General features: G+C 56.0%; 2 protein-coding genes across 2 annotated transcripts in view; both read left to right on the top strand.

Annotated features, from left to right (window-relative positions):
- The window catches only part of CFAP45 (cilia and flagella associated protein 45), a gene marked incomplete at its 5' end in the record, with an annotated part of 40,907 nt that extends 40,594 nt beyond the window's left edge, over positions 1–313 (top strand). The window contains one exon of the mRNA XM_079928022.1: positions 157–313. Coding sequence (XP_079784148.1) covers positions 157–235 — 79 coding nt within the window. The 3' untranslated portion in view covers positions 236–313. The remainder of the gene's footprint in view (positions 1–156) is intronic.
- An 8,295-nt stretch (positions 314–8,608) lies between these two features.
- On the top strand, positions 8,609–16,124 carry VSIG8 (V-set and immunoglobulin domain containing 8; the record flags this gene model as incomplete). The annotated part of the gene is made up of 7 exons (XM_079946325.1): positions 8,609–8,657; positions 12,281–12,456; positions 13,013–13,214; positions 13,338–13,556; positions 14,303–14,428; positions 14,764–14,941; positions 15,842–16,124. 7 exons carry the CDS (start codon positions 8,609–8,611, stop codon positions 16,122–16,124), a joined length of 1,233 nt encoding a protein of 410 aa, XP_079802451.1.
- Positions 16,125–16,462: the final 338 nt, after the last annotated feature.

Below are 16,462 nucleotides of genomic sequence, written 5' to 3'. Positions count from 1 at the left end.
CTGGAGGCTTGACAGGGATGTGTTTGGGGGACCAGGGTTGGGGTACACGTCCCAAGGTTCTGTAAATGCCTGCTTCTGCTGCCTCCTCTTTGGTCTCCTTCTCTATCCCTACCCGTTACACCCTTTCCACCCCTTACACCTGCGTTTCTCCTGCAGAGCCACCGGCCTTCCTGAGAAGTACTGCACTGAAGCTGAGCGCAAAGCTAACATCCAACCCGACACCTCTGTGGACTGAGGGTGCCTCTCGGCCCCTCGGGATGCCTTCAGCGGGCAGCTTCCTCCCAGGCTCTCGGTGTCCATAACTGCAGCTAATCTAGACACTTCTGAGTTACAGATTAAATCTATTCTACTTCTCTAAGGAACAGTCCAGCTTTCTTGCTGCGGGGATGTGGCTGCCACGGGCACTGAACGAGGAGCAAAATTGGTTACGGGAGCCCCAGGTTGTGGGCCGTATGATGCTCAGAGGCAGAGAATGGAAGGATTCTCTCACGGTCAGCCCTCCCGAGCCAGATGGTCCCTTTGTCCTGGTGTCTCCTGGCTTTTCTGTGACTGTCTGGGATGCTGTCATCATGTCCACTTTCAGCTCAGTCTTATCTCTGTCCCCATTCCACGCACAGCTCAGAGGCACTTTAGGGCAAGGAGCTAGAGATGCTCTCTCAGGGTGGGGCTGGGGCAAGGGCTGGGTTGGGCGGTGCTGGGGAAGGAGGTGTCAGAGCTCTTACCAGTTGCGCGCCTGTGACCCAGATCATGAATGTGGAGAGGGTGATGTTTGAACCTGTGGCTCACGCTCCTGTCTCAACCCTCTCATGCCAGAGCCCTTTCAATGCCAGGTAGTGTCACAACATAGGCACCCACTCCATCCTCCATCGGGCATGACCAGGGCCCAACGTCTCACGCTGCCAGCCTGGTCCCCTCGCCCAAACACAGCCCCCCGCCCCACTCAAGTGGCCGGCTCTCCTTAGTCCACCTCTCTCCAACAAGTGAGGCTCCCCAAAGCTTTATCCCCAAAGATAAAGATCTGTGTTGGCTGGCCTCGCTTTTCCCCCAGATATTCTTCATTCATTCATTTACTCATCCAGGTACCTCTGAGTGCCTACCATGTGCTGGGTACATTCTAGTGAAGTCAGTTCTCCGTGAATCAGCAGACCTGTTTCCATCTCCACAGAAGCTTCTCATCTGTGTCAGTCAGTCTGCTCTTGCTTCCCACTGCCCCCGTGCTGCTTCCCACAAAATTTCTTGTAGCTTTAGAAGGGTCTCCCCCTATTTGGAAGGACCTGGAGGATCTGGAGGAGGCTGTGTGCTAGCTTTCCGGGATGAAGCCATTTCCCCCATTTTTGTATGCCTTTGAGGGGAGAGGGCCTCCGTCCGGCTCCCATCACTGTGGCAGCCTCCTTCCCCCTCGGTTTCATTTCTCAAATCCAGAGCTGAGTCTTGTCTCCTTCGGTGGGTCCTGCACTAAGAGGAGGCAGAAGATAGCTGCTGGGTGCGTCCCCAGTGTTTACAATGCCAGGTTACAAGGACCTCCGGCAAGAGTCCTCTTTTCACAGGGCCCAGGGAGAGTGGGCAAGCTGCTTCCTGTGCTTCCTCTGCCTCAGGACAACTGCAGCTTCCCCAGGCACCTTCCTCACCTTCCCCACCACAGAAGACTGCAGCCCCCTTTTCCCCCAAACCAGGTGGGCAGCCCCACCAGCTGCTAGGGGAAGAGGCCTTCTCACCTTCCCTGCTCCATACCCCTAAGCGCATACCTCCTACCTAAAGACGTTAATCCCTTCCTCCCTAGGGGTCTTGGGAAGATGTGGTACCCAGCCTGGGATGGGAGAGAAGACATGGCAATGCCACTGAGGCAGCTGGCATACTTGCTTAGGTTCTCTCTAAGCATTCCTATTGCACGATTAAGAATACCTGCAGGGACCAAAGAGTGAGACTTGACTTGTTTCAGGGGACCCTCTTCCCAGGAAAGCCAGAAAGGACCTCAGGGGCCTGGAGCTTGCCCAGCTCGCTACTGATCTCTTCCATCTCGGGGCTGAGAGCAACAAGCTCCCTTGGAGTACGGGCCAAGAAGTGGACCTCCCCCCAGCTGCCCCCCACCTGCCCTGCTCAGGAACAACCAGCCTCAGACTTGTTGCTAGAGGTTGGACTTTTGGGTGGGCAGTGTTTTCTCCTAGGGATGGCTTCAACTTTCCCTCCTAGGGCTCAAGGGTAGAAATAAACTCTGTGCACCCCTCCAAGCTGCTGAATCATCTTCGGGGTATCTAGGAAGCTGCGAGATTCCGAGCTGGAGAGCAGCGCTGGGGAAATCTGGAGATAAGTAAGAAGTGCTGTTTAGTGCATTGTCTCTGTTGATGTAAGGATATTAGAAGCTTGCAAAAAAAAAAAAAAAAAAAAGGGCCCAAGCTACTAACTTTGTCGTATGTGTACCTCATTGACTTCCCAGCTCCCTTCCCAGTTCCTTGGGTCTTCCGGTCCTTTCAATGTCAGACTGGGCTGGTGCAGCCTGGTCTATCCAGTGGCTGGGTGCCACCTTGGAGCACTGAGTCAGGTCTGCAGGCAGCTGCCTCCTGGGAATGTATGTCTCAGCTCCTGGCTGGGCTCCATGCTCTCCCTGCCCATGTGTACGTGTTGCCTGAGTCACGGGGCTTGGAGGCGGTCTCAGACCCTTTGCACCTGCTGCAGAAGCAGCACCAGTTGGGCATGACTCAGCAGCCCACCCTGGTGGGCCAGCCAGGCTGTCCCTGACTCAGTGGGGGCCTGGGATGTCCTCCAATACCCCTGAAAGCCTCAACATCCCTGTCAATGACTCGGGCCCCCCGCTGGGCATTAACTGGTTTCAGTAGAATCTCTCTGATTAAGCTCGAATGAAAGGGGCTCAGGAGAGTTCAAAGCCAATCAGGGCTTCTGGGGTGAGGAAGAGTGGCAGCTGTTGAGGTGACAGTGGACGGGAGACGCTTTAGTCTCAGACAAGAAGTCTGGGTGTTGAGGCCATGGAGCACCTCACTGTTTTCTCACTCATCCGACCCCACTGCTGCTCCTGGGGAGCTTGGGGCCTCGGAGAGGACTGCTGGGGAGGGGATGGGTCACTCCAGACCAGAGGTCTCTCCCCAGTTCTAGGCTGCCGCCAAGGTGACCTGCCCCCCTTTCCCTCCCCCTCCCACACACTGAGAGATATCCTGGCAAATCACACCAAGGTTACCCGGAAGAAGCTCATGTCCAACATCACAGAAGTCTAGAGTCCCAGAAAGGGCTAAGTTATTCTTGATTTGACTGGCTTTAAATAGCTTAGACTTTCCCTCTGCCTCAGCTCCCAAAGCTCCCAGCCTCCCAGCTCTGCGTTTCTTCCTGCATTTTCCATGTCCTCTTGGGAGCGGGGTAGTCATCACCTCCCTGCACTTCGATGACTTTGACGAAGTCACAGCCACACCCAAACATACACGGTTCAGGATGATCAATCTTAGCCGCCTAGTCTATCCTGAGGGTCTGGCTCGACCCCAGTGAGCACTCAGGAGGTCCCAGAGGTTCAGTTCTCAAGGATCTTCCCTCCTCAGTCCAAAAATACCCATCAGCTGTCTATCCTGACTTCACTCTCTTCTCTGCTGTGTCTGGCAGGGCCCTGGTTTATTTTTCAAGGACTGAGATACTCTTCCGGTCACCTCTCTCCACTCTCAGTCCTGCCCGACACATCCTTAGTTATCCTTCAGATCGCCGTTTAAAGGTCATTTCCACCAGGCCAGGGGGTCTTGCCAAATATCACCATAGCTCAGCAGCCTGTGACGAGGGGTTGGTGCCCCTTCCCTCGTCTGTCTCCCCCTCCAGACTGGGTGCTCTAGAAGATAGAGTCTTGTTAACCGCTGCTTCCCCAGGGCCTAGCACAAGGCCCCGTTGGTTTGTTGAATGACTGAAGGATATGGTTGATCTCAGCCAGGTGCAATACCTTTTATCTTCAGGGTCTCTTAATTCTTCTTCAGGGATTCGCATACTCTTTAAAAGCAAATTCTTCTTTCCTCCACTGTTCCCTTGATAACAGTTCAGTTTATAACATTTAATCAGCCGCCCTCTGCTAAGATGCTTTGCTGATAAAGTAGGTTAGGCCACTCCTTTTAGGGATGGGAACCATTTCAGGGCTGTTTGCTCCTAGGAGTCTGGGTCAGCTCCAGGATATCATCACCCGCTGGGAGAGAGCTGGGCATATCCAGGCTCCCTCCTAGGGTCCCCCTTCTTCTGAAGTGGACCAGCAGGAATCACTGAGGCTTGGGAAGCTGAAGCCAAGACCCAGGGAATCCCTGGGTCTCACGTGTCAGAAGCTCTGTCCACTAGCCTTGATCTGGGCCTCAGTCCTTAAACCCCAATCCCATTCCTGAAACTGAACCCCACACGTGGATCTTGTCTTTCTCTCTCCAGCTAACTGTAACCCTTCGTCGTCTCAACGCAATTGCTCCCATCACACCACCTGTACCACCTCTAAGCTCCACCACTCTTGTCGTCCAAGCCAGGGCCTCACCTGGGGGTCCTCCAACCCCAAACCTTCGCTGAGAGCTGGTGGAAGGGCAGCAGCTGCTGGGGCTCCCTGACTTCTCTGTGACTGTGTGTGCCCTGTGCCTCTGTCTGTCCTCTCTAAGCATGGCATTGTCAATCCCATGGCCCTCCTACTCCCAGACCGTTTCCTCTGAGGTTTTCTCTACATGGCCACTCCAAGGGCTGCTTCTCACTCCATGGATGTTGCAGGGGTGAGCCTGGGTCTACAGGGGGACTTGGGAGAGGGGCTCGGGAGCCTGCTGACTCTGTGTGTGAGGGCTTAGAAAGGGTCAAGCTGCAGATCCGGGGCCCTGGAGGGGAAATGGGGAGCTTGAACCTGAGCCTGGGAGGCCTGGGGAGAGGGGTTGGGGGTAGGTCCAGGCAGGTGAGGGGAGAGCCTACAGGCGTTGTGCAGAGTTGCTGTGAAGGGCACTTTGGAGGAAGAGTAGACGGGCCACATCCTTGGCCTGTCCCTCCCCGCGATGTTCTGGGGTTGGGCTGTACCTCCTCTCAGAAGCAATCTCTGGGCTTCTCTGGGTCCTTATCTCACCTCTTCTCTCTGCTTCTGTACCTCTGTTCACTCCTTTCCAAGCTTCTGTCTTTGTGTTTCTGCTTCTGCCTTAGAACAGACGCTAATACAACCCAATCTTGGGGGGGTATGCAGAAAAGAGGGGCCATTCTGCCCCCCCGGGGAGCTATGGATTACTCAGGGAAAAGCAAGGGGCCCTTTTGGAAATTGGTGTGCTGGGACCCTGACTGTAGCCTGGGCCCTCTGCCTCCTGTCTCTCTCTCAGCCTCTCGTTGGGCCATTTGGATGGCACATGTGTTTCTCTGCTCCTTTTCTAACCACTGCCTCTCCCAATCTCTTTCTCCCTGGGGGCACAGAGGCAATCCCAATAGTCTCCGAGATCTGTCCAGACCTTTATGGGACCTGAAAAGGAAGTGGATGGGGCAATGGGATGTTTGGGGCTGAGACTGGTGGGGAAGAAGAGAGGGAGGAGTTGGGGGCGGTGACCTCCCAGGAATGGGCCCTCTTCCTCTGCTGAGGATGAAGCCCACAGAGTAATGTGAACTGTGGGCTGGTCCCAGGGGAGGGGCCATGGGCTGGACTTGTGCTATGAAAACTGAGCTGATGCCCCAGTGCCCTCACTCCAACACTGCCCCCTCAAAACCCTTGCAAGGGTCAGGGCACAGGGCAGGAATGCTGACAGTTTCTTTAACGGTCCCCAGATTGCAAGGAGGTGGCAATTAGACGTAGGTGGATCAAAGGAGAGCAACAACGTGCCCTGCCTTTTGAGGCTTTGAGGGGCCCCTGTATGGAGCCCTCAAAAATGGCTGTTCTTCCGAGAGCATCTAGGCCCTCAGTCTTTCCCAACTCCCGTCTCCTGGACTCCAAAACCAGGACTCCCCTCCTCCCTAGTAAAACTGCCTCTGATGGACCCCATCTTCCAATTCAATTTGGTTTCAGAGCCCCACTCACTGCTGTACGTTCCTGCATCCCCTCCCCAAATATCCTTCTGGGAGCTTGACCAGGTGGTGAGCTTAGGTTGTGGAGCAGAATTTCAGAGGTTCCATTTGTTGTGGGATTCAGTTGCTTCATACCTCTGAGATGGGCTCATGTGTATCTGGAACTCTTGCCAAAATCTTGGGACCCCAATCAACATGTGCCATTGGTATTCTCCCAGAGCAAAGGGATGAAAATTCTAACCAAACTTCGATTTAGTGAACGGAGGCTAAGGTCTTTCTAGATCATAAATAAAACCTAAGTTTTGATCCCCATGAATCCTCTGTCCATAAAACTTTAACCCAAGTTCTAACCCTAACCACAGCCTATTCTAACTCAAATCCCAAACTAAAGTCTAACACAGTTATAAATCCAATCCTAAATCAGTCTCCCCAGCCTTCAGTTTAGCTCTAAATGTATTCCCAGGAAAAACTCGCAATGAAGCTAAAACACTATTCCTTATCATAACAGGAATCCCAGCCATAAACCGTAGCCTCAGTTCTAGCGGTTGTTCTAGGCTTAATCTCAGTGTTAACTCTCATCCCAACCTCAAATCTGACCTCAACCTCACGCATCATTCCACCTAACTAATCCCAACCTTAATCCCAGCTCCAGGCTTCACTCCAACTCTAACATCAGCTAAAATCCAGAACCCAGTTAAACTCCAGCCTTATACTTCAGAGTAATGGAACCACGAACTCACTCCTCTCTTTTCAGACTCCCTCTTCCTGGTCCCACCTGTTCACCCCTCCACCCATCACTGACTTTCCCCATGGGTGGGTCTGGTAACACACAGGGCCACCATGCCCTTTTCTTGGTGTACTCTGGATTGAGAGTCAGGACGCCTGCATACCCCCCACTTAGGCCCCAGCAGCATCACCTGTGCTGAATCCTCGTGTTTCCCCAGGCTTCTGTTTCCCCATCTGTGAGGTGGGGATAATGATCCCTGCTCTCCAGAGTGCGCAGGGCAACCCCATAATCCTCAAGATAAATTAGGAAATAAGGATCTTCACTGTGTACATTTTGTGGGTCCCAGAGCACCCTGTTATTGTTGGGAGTGCAGCTGGGGGGCTGGAATGCAGAGATGCACGGAGTCCTTGTGCTTCCTTATTGTTCTGTCTTATTTTTTCCCGGGGGTGGGCCCTGGCAGCATCCTGAGCCCCCCCACCCTTCTTGTGCATCTGTCGGCGACGAGGGCAGGCCCTTGATTCCTTTGAGAGGGCTGAGCTGTTGAACAAGGCAACTCATGACCAGACCCCTACCACTGTTTATGGGGCAGTCCTGGAATCCAGGGGAGGCCCAAGGCCTGTTCTGGGACCCCCTGGACCAATGAGCAAGGGCTGGCCCTCCATCTTCTCCCTCTGCCCAGCAGGACCTCCCCACCCCAGCTCCAACCTGCCCAGAACTGTGATGGCTTAGTCACCTGATGCCAGTCCAGGTTCTGAGGTTCTTGGTTTCCCTTCCTGTGCATAGAAGCCAGGGCACCAAGCGATTCCTAACAGAGGGGCACGTAGAGGGGCTTGGCGCTCCTCAACAAAGATGCAAGGACACATCCTGGTGAGGGGGTATACGGGCACTCGGGCACACCCCTTTCCTGGCCCTCCTGGCGCTATTCTCCTAGCAGCCCTTCACCCACCTGTCCACTCACCTCACTCACTCCACACACCCTGGGCCCTCTCCTCTCAGGCCTCACTGAACTGGTTTTAGATCTGTGTGGGAGATGGGGGTCTGGATCCCCTGTAACACCCCCAGATCCCAGGGATTCCCTGCACCTGGAGGTGACCTCACGTCACGTATGGGTGGGGGGCACAGCTCCAGAGGGGGCAGCCAGGGGAAGACCCTGTTCCCCTACACACCCCTTCCCTCCTTCTTTCAGATCAGGAGGCCTGACTCCCTTTGAAGTCTTGGGGCCCTTTCATCATCCGGGACCTCCCTTCCAGCCCCAGTGACCCCTTCCCTGGTGACCTTTCCCACAGACTTTGACCTGGGTGGGAGGGGGTCTGGAGGGTCAGGGATAGGAGGAGGGGACCGCAGTTTGAAATGCTGGAGCCTGCGCTGGGCGGGCATGTCAGACACCAGTGTCCTGGGGTCAGTGTGAGCCCTTCAAGGCCTGACCACCCTTCTATCCCCAGCTTGGCTTCTCCTTCCTCTTCTCCATTTCCCCTGGGGAAGGAGGCAGTAAATGTGTGGTGAGGGGAGCCCCGTGGACACTGTAAAATTGGGCAACTGTCGTCACCCCGAGGCTGGGGCCAGGAGGAAGTGGATGTTTAACAGGTGCCTAATTACATGTCCCGTTGGCTGTCTTGCGCTACTGTCAGCATAGGGAAGAGTGTGGGGAAGGGCTGGGTAACTCCTTTGTAAGCCACTGTGTCACCCTGCTAATTAGGGCTCCTGGGACTCCTCCCCAAGGCGGGGACCAGGCCCCCCGCCCCCCCATAGTAATAACTGGCCGCTCCCCAGCCGGGCCCTCACTGCACCTTCCTGCCACTCCAGGTAGCATCTGGGCCCTCAGCTCTCCCTCCGTCTACTGGTCCCTACAACACCGCTGGCCCCAGGGATCCCAGCCCAGGAGGACGAAACGCTGAGCCTAGAGACATGAGAGTCCATGGAACATTCCACCTTCTGCTCGTGTGCCTGAGCCCAGGTATGGGGCTGGGGAGGGGCAGGGGGGGCCTGCATGATGCCGGATGGGCAGGAAAAGGGCAGCGAAGGGCTCACAGAGGAACCTGGAAGGTGGACTGAGATATCTTCTCACCCTCGCCCTGCTGCTACCGGGGTTTGGCTGTTGTCAAGGGGGCCTCTCCCCAGGAGAGCCCTGCACCTGAAGGTTTGGGGCACGTGTTCTTGTATGGTTCTTCATGGTGTCTGTGAACGTGTGGGGCTCATACGTGTACGCACATGTTGTGAATGGGAGCATAGGGCTCGCCCTGAGTTACTGGGGGAGCTGGGGGTGGGGTAGGAGGGGCAGGTGAGCAGCAAAGCTGGCTGGGGGTTGAGGAAGAGCCTGGGAAAGATTCCCTTTCCATGGGTCTCTGTGCTTCCAGCAGGAGGGCCTCTCCCCCAACCCTGCTTGCCTTGAGAGGGCAGAGCCTCAGGCTGGTGGAGTGTGAGTGGGCCAGGGAGAGCCGGGGCCTGAGACCTCTGCTCAGGGCCCCTGTGCTGTGAGAGTTCCAGAGTAGCACCCACCCCCTCTCGAATAAGCCTGGGAGGGTGTGGAGGGTAACTCCCAGAGCCCCCTCCCTGGGGCACGTCTGGAGGGCAGGGCTCAGGATTGGATATCATGGCGGCCTGCCTGGGATGGGGCAAGTCCCAGCAAGGGCCCATCTGGGTGGGCATTGCTGGAAATGGCTCTGAGACCCTCCTGGGGGTCTGGGTTCAGGCTAAAGGGGCCTGGGGGAGGAGCTCAGGAAGGGAGGAGCATTTTCAGCCTTGGTGTGAGAGTACGAGTATGTGTGAATGGCTGCATTTCTAGCAGGATGCCTGCAACACCCTCTCTGTCTGGCAAGAGCTGGCCGGGCAGAGCTCACTCAGGAGCTGTGCTGTGGGGACCTGGGACATCTCTGTGTATAGTGTGTCTTAATGTTATAATGCACCAATCCCTTCTGTGGCAGCCACCTTTTCTCCCCTCCCTTTTCTTCCCCTCCCTTCTCTTCCCCTCCCTCATCTGCAGAGGGAGGGTTAGGAGCTCTGGAGGAAGCTGAAAAATTCACAAAGGACTTACAGACTTAGAGTAGACATGACTATTGAGGTGTCTCCTCTTCCCTGGCGAGCCTGTTGTGATTTCCTTCCCTCCCTCGGAGTCTCTGCGCCCACCTCTCTCTCCCACTCTGGTCTTCTTCCCTCCCTCCAGCCTCTCTCTTCTCTCACATGCCCTGGAAATACTTCCTCAGTGCCACAGCAAGAGGAATGAAGGTGAGACACCAGGGGCGACTTCCTCAGGAGAGCGAGGGGTGCAGAAAGGCTGGAACCCTTGGCAGGAGGTTGAGAAAGCTTTTAGGGAGTCGGAAAGGCTAGGGTGAGGCTCCCTGGCCTGGGACAAGGGCAGACACTCTGCCTAGTGCAGGGTGGAGGCACCCTCTTCCAGCCTGTCCTTCCTTCTCAAGCCCCCTTCCCGGAATACTTACCTTCCTGTCCGGCTGGCTCCCAGGGCATGGAGACCATTCTCTTGTTGTGGGTTGCTTTCGGCAGTCCTTCCCCAGGGTGGGGCCTCTGCTCTCTGCTGAGCTCTGGCTCATTCGTGGTTTGCCTTGTGACAGCCCAGGACCTGGCAGATGGCATCAGGATCCTTATCTCAGGAGTGGGCTGGTGTTAGCTTGGCCTGGCGCTGGAGGAGGCATCACCAGGTCCCGTTAAAGCCCCCAGCAGCTAGCCTGCCTGCTCTGGGTTAACCTGGAGCCTAGCGGGGGTTAGGACATGGCTGACGGCCCAGCCAGGATTCCGAGGGGCAGGTTCAGTGATGCCTGAGTTGTTAGGGGTGTTGAAAGGGTGCCTGCTGGCTCTCTAGAACCAGACTAAGCTTCTGCAGGTATGTCTGGTCTTGCATGAATACACAGGCGGGGCTCTAAGTGTGCACAGCGGGTGTGTCTTCTGGATTAATGCGCACTTGTGTTTGTGTGTAGATGTGTGTCTGTATGGATTCGACAGTGTGTGTGTGTGTGTGAGAAGGTGGGACTGCATAGGTAGGTATCTGCATTTTGAAGGCTTATAAGAGTGTGTCTATGTGTTGATCTCTTTGGCTGTGACAGTGTGCAACTGTGTGTGTGAGATGCTCTCCAAGTGTGAAGGTGGTCCCAGGAGAGAGCCAGAGAAGGGCAGAGCACGATGAGTTGCTGAGACCAAGGGCTGGGGCTCCAAAGGACTTGCTGCCTCTCACAGGAGGAGAGTGAGCCAGGCTGGGGGAGGGGCCGGCAGAGGGAGGATTGCAGGAGGCTGGGAGGTGGCATGCTGCCGGCCCAGCCAGGGTTGGGGCCCTGGGCACACCTCCACCTTCATATTCCTCTCTGGGTCCAACCGGTTGGGGCTAGCGCTTGCCTGGGGCTTCAGGTTAGGGAGGGAGAGATCACTCCTGAGCTTCCAGATCCTGGCTCTTCATCCCAGGCTGACTCAGTGCGACTGAGGCTGGCAGTAGCGGGAGGGGCCCCAACTGGAGCGAGCACGTGGAGGTGGCCACACGATCACACAAGGGGAAGGACGCAAAGCGCACAATGCCACACGCCTTCACGCGAGGCTCACCAGTCCTACAGATGCGTGTGGCCATGGTCCCAGCACCATCGTTCACTATCACACACAGACCCAGCTAGGCTCCCGGTCACAGTCACGCACAGGCACGCACTATCACTCAGAGCACTTACACAGCCAGGCACTCACTGTCACACGGGCATACAGCCAGAGACACACGCTGTCATACACAGACACACAGAGACATACGCATTCTCCTGCTCCTTGGGCTGGAAAGGGACTCCAGGGGCCACGGTGTCCATCCTCCTGCCTCTAGACACGATCACCTCACTTGGCCCAGACAGAGGTGGCTTTTAACCAACGAGCCTCTTCCATCAGAGCACTTAACAACTCTATGTGCTCCATGTGCCTGTACACACACACACACACACACACGCACACACATGCACACACATGCGCTGTCACGTAAATATATAAGCAGACACTCTACCTGGTCATGTGTGTGAATCTCCCTACAGTACACATAAGCAGCCACAAACACTCGTAAACATGCAACGTACATATGTGTATACACCCATACATGCATACACAATCATACAAGCATTCTTTTTTTTTTTTTAAGATTTTTTTGATGTGGACTGTTTTTAAAGTCTTTATTGAATTTGTTACAATATCACTGTTTTATGTTTATGTCGCGGTTCCTTGGCCGCGAGACACGTGGGATCTCAGCTCCCCGACCAGGGATCAAACCCGAACCCAATGCATTGAAAGGCGAAGTCTTAACCACTGGACCACCAGGGAAGTCCCCCATACAAGCATTCTTAACAGCTATATACATATACAAACTGTATAGATGCAACCCTACACAATCGTACAATAGAGACATGCTTACACAAGTCTGCATAGACATGCGTCTATCAATTCACGCACACACCTATGCACACGCTCAGAGCAGCCCCTCCTCGTTGTGGAACCCTCACTGAGCCCTGGGTCGCCACTGACAGGAATGGTGGAGGGAGGGGGGCTGAAGCTGGCCACCCAAGCCCTGGTCCTGCTCCCCTTACCCCATCTGCCCTGCCTGTGTCCTAGCACTGCTGCCCGCTGTGCGGATCAGTGGGAATGCAAAAGAAGTCCTGAACCTGGCAGAAGGTGACAGCGTGAGACTGAACTGCCCCTACATCCTGGACCCTGAGGACTCTGGTTCTGATGCGCTGGGCATTGAGTGGATGCAGGTCAACCCAGAACCCTCACGTCAGGAGAAAGTGGTAGGTGCTGGGCACAGGATTCCCCTTACTCTACACTTCATGGTATCTACCTGTTGGGCAGCCAGCACCCTGAGGGGAAAAGCAGGGCAGATAAGAAAACCGAGGCCTTGAACTTCCCCCAAGACTTCTCAGAGAATGAGGGAACAGGGAGGAGCTCTGTAATCACCGATCAAGTCAGCCAGTGAGTCAGCTTCCTCCCACCCCACTCCAAAGGGAAGACGAGGCACTGTCCTGGCCCAGACAATATACTTCCAGCTCCGATGATAGTCTTTGATTTTGAGTACCAGTCAGCTGCTCTGTGTACCAGCAGCTTTATACACCTCATCCCATTTAATCCTCACAGGCCCCTGGAAGGTAGACGTTAGGCAGAGAGTGCTTGATCTCATCTGATCTCACACATTCTGTTAAAAGTCAGTGGATCAGGCATCATTGTTCCCATTTTTCAGCTGAGAAAGTGGAGTCTCAGAAAAGTTCAGTGCATTGCCCAAGACAGCCAAACCACAGGGCCTTCCTTGGCTCTCCCTGTCTCACCATCTCTGTTTTCTTCTCTTCACAGTTCCTTAGTTACGGGGACAAGAGGGCCAACCATGGCGACCTCCCCGATCTGCAGCAGAGGGCCCAGTTTGCAGCCCCAGATCCCAGCCAGTACGATGCCTCTATCAACCTCTCGAACCTGCAGATATCCGACGCAGCTACCTATGAGTGCCGGGTGAAGAAGACCACCGTGGCCACCCGGACGGTCATCATCACTGTCGCAGGTATGACCAAACTCCTCTGAGCTCCTCTTCCCCAGACGTCAGAGCCAAGGGCGGCTTGGCCACCCTGAGCCTGGCTCTGCCTCTTGGCTGGACCCTGGCTCACAACTGCCCCCTCCCCTGCAGCACGGCCTGTGGAGCCCAAGTGCTGGATTGAGGGCCACATGTTCTACGGCCACGACGTGGTGCTGAAGTGCTTCGTCAGTGGGGGCAGCCCGCCTTTCATCTACAAGTGGAACAGGATCAGTTGGAGCGCCCACCCCTACCGTGCCAGTTCCTACCAGTCCCAGGACACCTTCCAGTCTGAGTTCTCCTACGACGAGTCCTTCAGCTCCACAAGTCAAGGTGAGGGGACCCGGGGAGAGGGGAAGATTGGGACGCTGGGTCCCGCTGGGGCTTCCCTGGTTCATCAGTGGCGCCAAGTCAAACATAAAACCGCTGTGGGAGACCCCTCCTGTGAGCCTGTTCCAGAAGCTGCTATGGAGGGAAGAGGAGGCAAAAGGGGAGAGTCCGTTGAAAGCAGTATGGTTAATTTGGAAAGAGCATGGTCTGAGGTAGAGCTGGGCTTGAATCCTGGCTGGACCATAACTGGCTACAAGACCCAGGCAAGTGGCTTCACCTCTCTGTGCCTTAGTTTCATTCTACAGTATATGAAAAGGGAATGATAATGTCTATCTTCCAGGGGCAGGTACGGATTAAATGGATGAGGTGTATAAAGCTTCTGGCACAGGCAGAAGCTGCCTAGTACTCACAATCAAAGACTAGCAGAGCTGGAAGAGACCTTAGACTTCCTCTGGTGTAACCCTGTACTCGCTGTACAAATGAGGAGACCAGGGCTCAGGGAGGGGACATATTTCCCTAAGGTCACAGAGTGAATTCATGGTTTCTCTCCTGTTGCTGGGAAAGGGTCCCTTCCTTGCCTCTCTGTTTCAGCAGGGAGAAGGTGACTCACCTGGAGAGTGGGGTGGACCTGTGTGTGTGCGCACACCCTTCCCTCCTTCCATGCCCCACCCTGCAGTGGTCTAGGCTGGGGTGAAGCTCTCAGAGACCAGGCCCCTCGGCCTCACCATAGCTCTCTGATGCTCCTTCAGTTTCAGGCATGAGCCACGGTGAGCTGGTGTTGATGCATCTCTCCCACAAGCATAATGGGCTGTACCAGTGCACAGTGGCCAACCATGCAGGCCACAGCGTATGTGTGGTGGAGGTGAAGGTCTCAGGTGGGTGCAGGGGCAGTGGCCCTGGAGGCCCCGTGGCTGGGAGGGTTGGACTGGAGAAACTTGTGCTGTATATTGGAGCCTCAACTGGCTCTGCCTTCCCACTGCCATCAGTGCATAGCTCTGCCAGGGGCAGCTGGGAAGCCCTAGGAGAAACATGCAGACATGAGGGGTTAACTTGCATCTCTCCATATATTCCTCCCTGTGTGTCCAGGGGCCCTGAGATCCCCTGGGTCCCCCATCCTCTTTCCCACAGACACCCTGCCCCTGCAACTCCTGGTTAGCCAGGCATCTGTCAGTCTGCAGAAAGCCTGACTAATCTTTATTTCTCTCCCCAGGAGTCGCGCACATAGGAATAATCATTGGCATAGTGCTGGGCTGTTTACTCTTGCTGGGCTGCCTGATTTTGGGCATCTGGGGGCTCGTCCGCTGCTGCTGCAGGGGGCCCCGCGGTGCCTTCTGCTGCCGTAGCCAGGTCCGCAGAAATGCCTGCTGCGACTTGCCTAATGATATCAGGTAAAATCTGATGCCTGTTGCTGTGCTGCAGGGGGCTGGCGCCCTGCCCCTTCTCACCCCTGCCTGCCACCGGCTGGCTGGGATCCCCACCCCAACCCTGCCTGCCATCGCCATGGAGTGCTGGGACCCCAGCATGTTGACTGGCCACTCGTCGTATGTTTTTTCTCTCTCCCCCTTCCCATGTCCAGTCTTCACTTCTGCTTCCCTGCCCTCCATCCCCCTCCCGTCTTTGCACCTGTCTGTCTGTCTTATCTAGACTGTAAGCTCCTGCAGGGCAGGGCCTGTATGTATTTTCTCACTTTTCCCCTGTATTGCACCGGTGAGAACTCTTGGACATGCTTACTTAAGAAGAGTTAATTAATATAAATAATAGCGCTAATAACTTATATTAGAAACAAACTAGAAATAAAAATAGAACAAGACTAGCAGTGCAAATGATTGCAATGCCCTGGGTATGGAGGAAAAGAGGGAGAAGATTAAGAGGCAGGTGAGGAGAAGGGGGGTGGGCAAGGTCAAGGTTAGTTAAGGAAAGGACAGGGAAAGCAGCTCCTTCTGGATCTCCAAGGTGACCTCTCTATCCGAGCCGGTGGTCCTGCGAAAAGCTCAGAAGGGGAGTGGAGGGCGCCTGGATGGGGCTGCCTGCCTACCGTGGGCTGTCCGGACACGTGTGGACAAGCCCTGTCTGGAGGGTGGGGATGGTGCCCCCGGGAGTCCTGCGGGGTCGCTGGCCCAGGAAGAGGCAGAGAAAAGAGTAGGTCGAGGCTGAGGTTGAGAGGCGAGGGCAGGCGGAGGGAGGCGCGGGAGAGGAGAGGTTGCCAAGAGCCCCCGGCTCTGCCCAGGCCGTGCCCACGCCGCGCGGCGGAGGAGCCCGCTCACCCGCGCGCCTGCTGTTTTCCACAGAGAGGACGACGTGGCGCCCGGGTGCAAGGCCAAAAGGCGCGGCAGCAGCGTTACCCACATCTTGGGGTACCCGATGCAGAAGATCAGGCACTCTCTGAGCCTCAAATACGCGCCTCCTCACTGCGAAGGCCCCGAGGACTTGGCCCTGGCGTCCAGCGCCGCCGCCGCCGCTCTAGACTGCAAAGCGGACCAGTCCCGGGTCTACGTCAAGGTCCAGAGTGCAGAGCCAGCCGCCTGCGCCGCCGAGGGGCCGCTGCCGTGCAAGGATGGCCTCCTGGTGTGAGCGCGCGGCGCCCGGCTCCTGCCCGGCCAGGAGGAGGGTGCGGGCTCTTTGCCTGCACCTGGGGACGCGCTCGGGCCGGCGCCGACCTCGCCTGCCTAGGGCCGCCTGGCGGCAGGGGGCCTGGAAGAGTTTCCCTCGGGAGCGGAGTTGGGCGGCTGCGCCTCCTCCCCTAAAGTGGGAGGGGGAGGGGGAGGGAATAGAGACCATCTCGGCCCTCTCCGCATCCCCGCGGCCCTGAGGCTCGGGCAGAGGGAGGGAGGAGGAAGTGTCCGAGAGCGCTGGAGGCCGGAGACCAGGTGTCCCCAGCCAAGGCAGAGAGACCCGGGGGCCGGGTGGGT

The sequence above is a fragment of the Stenella coeruleoalba genome (assembly GCF_951394435.1).
Source record: "Stenella coeruleoalba genome assembly, chromosome: 1".
NCBI lineage: Eukaryota > Metazoa > Chordata > Mammalia > Artiodactyla > Delphinidae > Stenella > Stenella coeruleoalba.
Note: the sequence above shows the minus strand (reverse complement) of the source record. Positions and strands in the feature narration are given on the sequence as shown.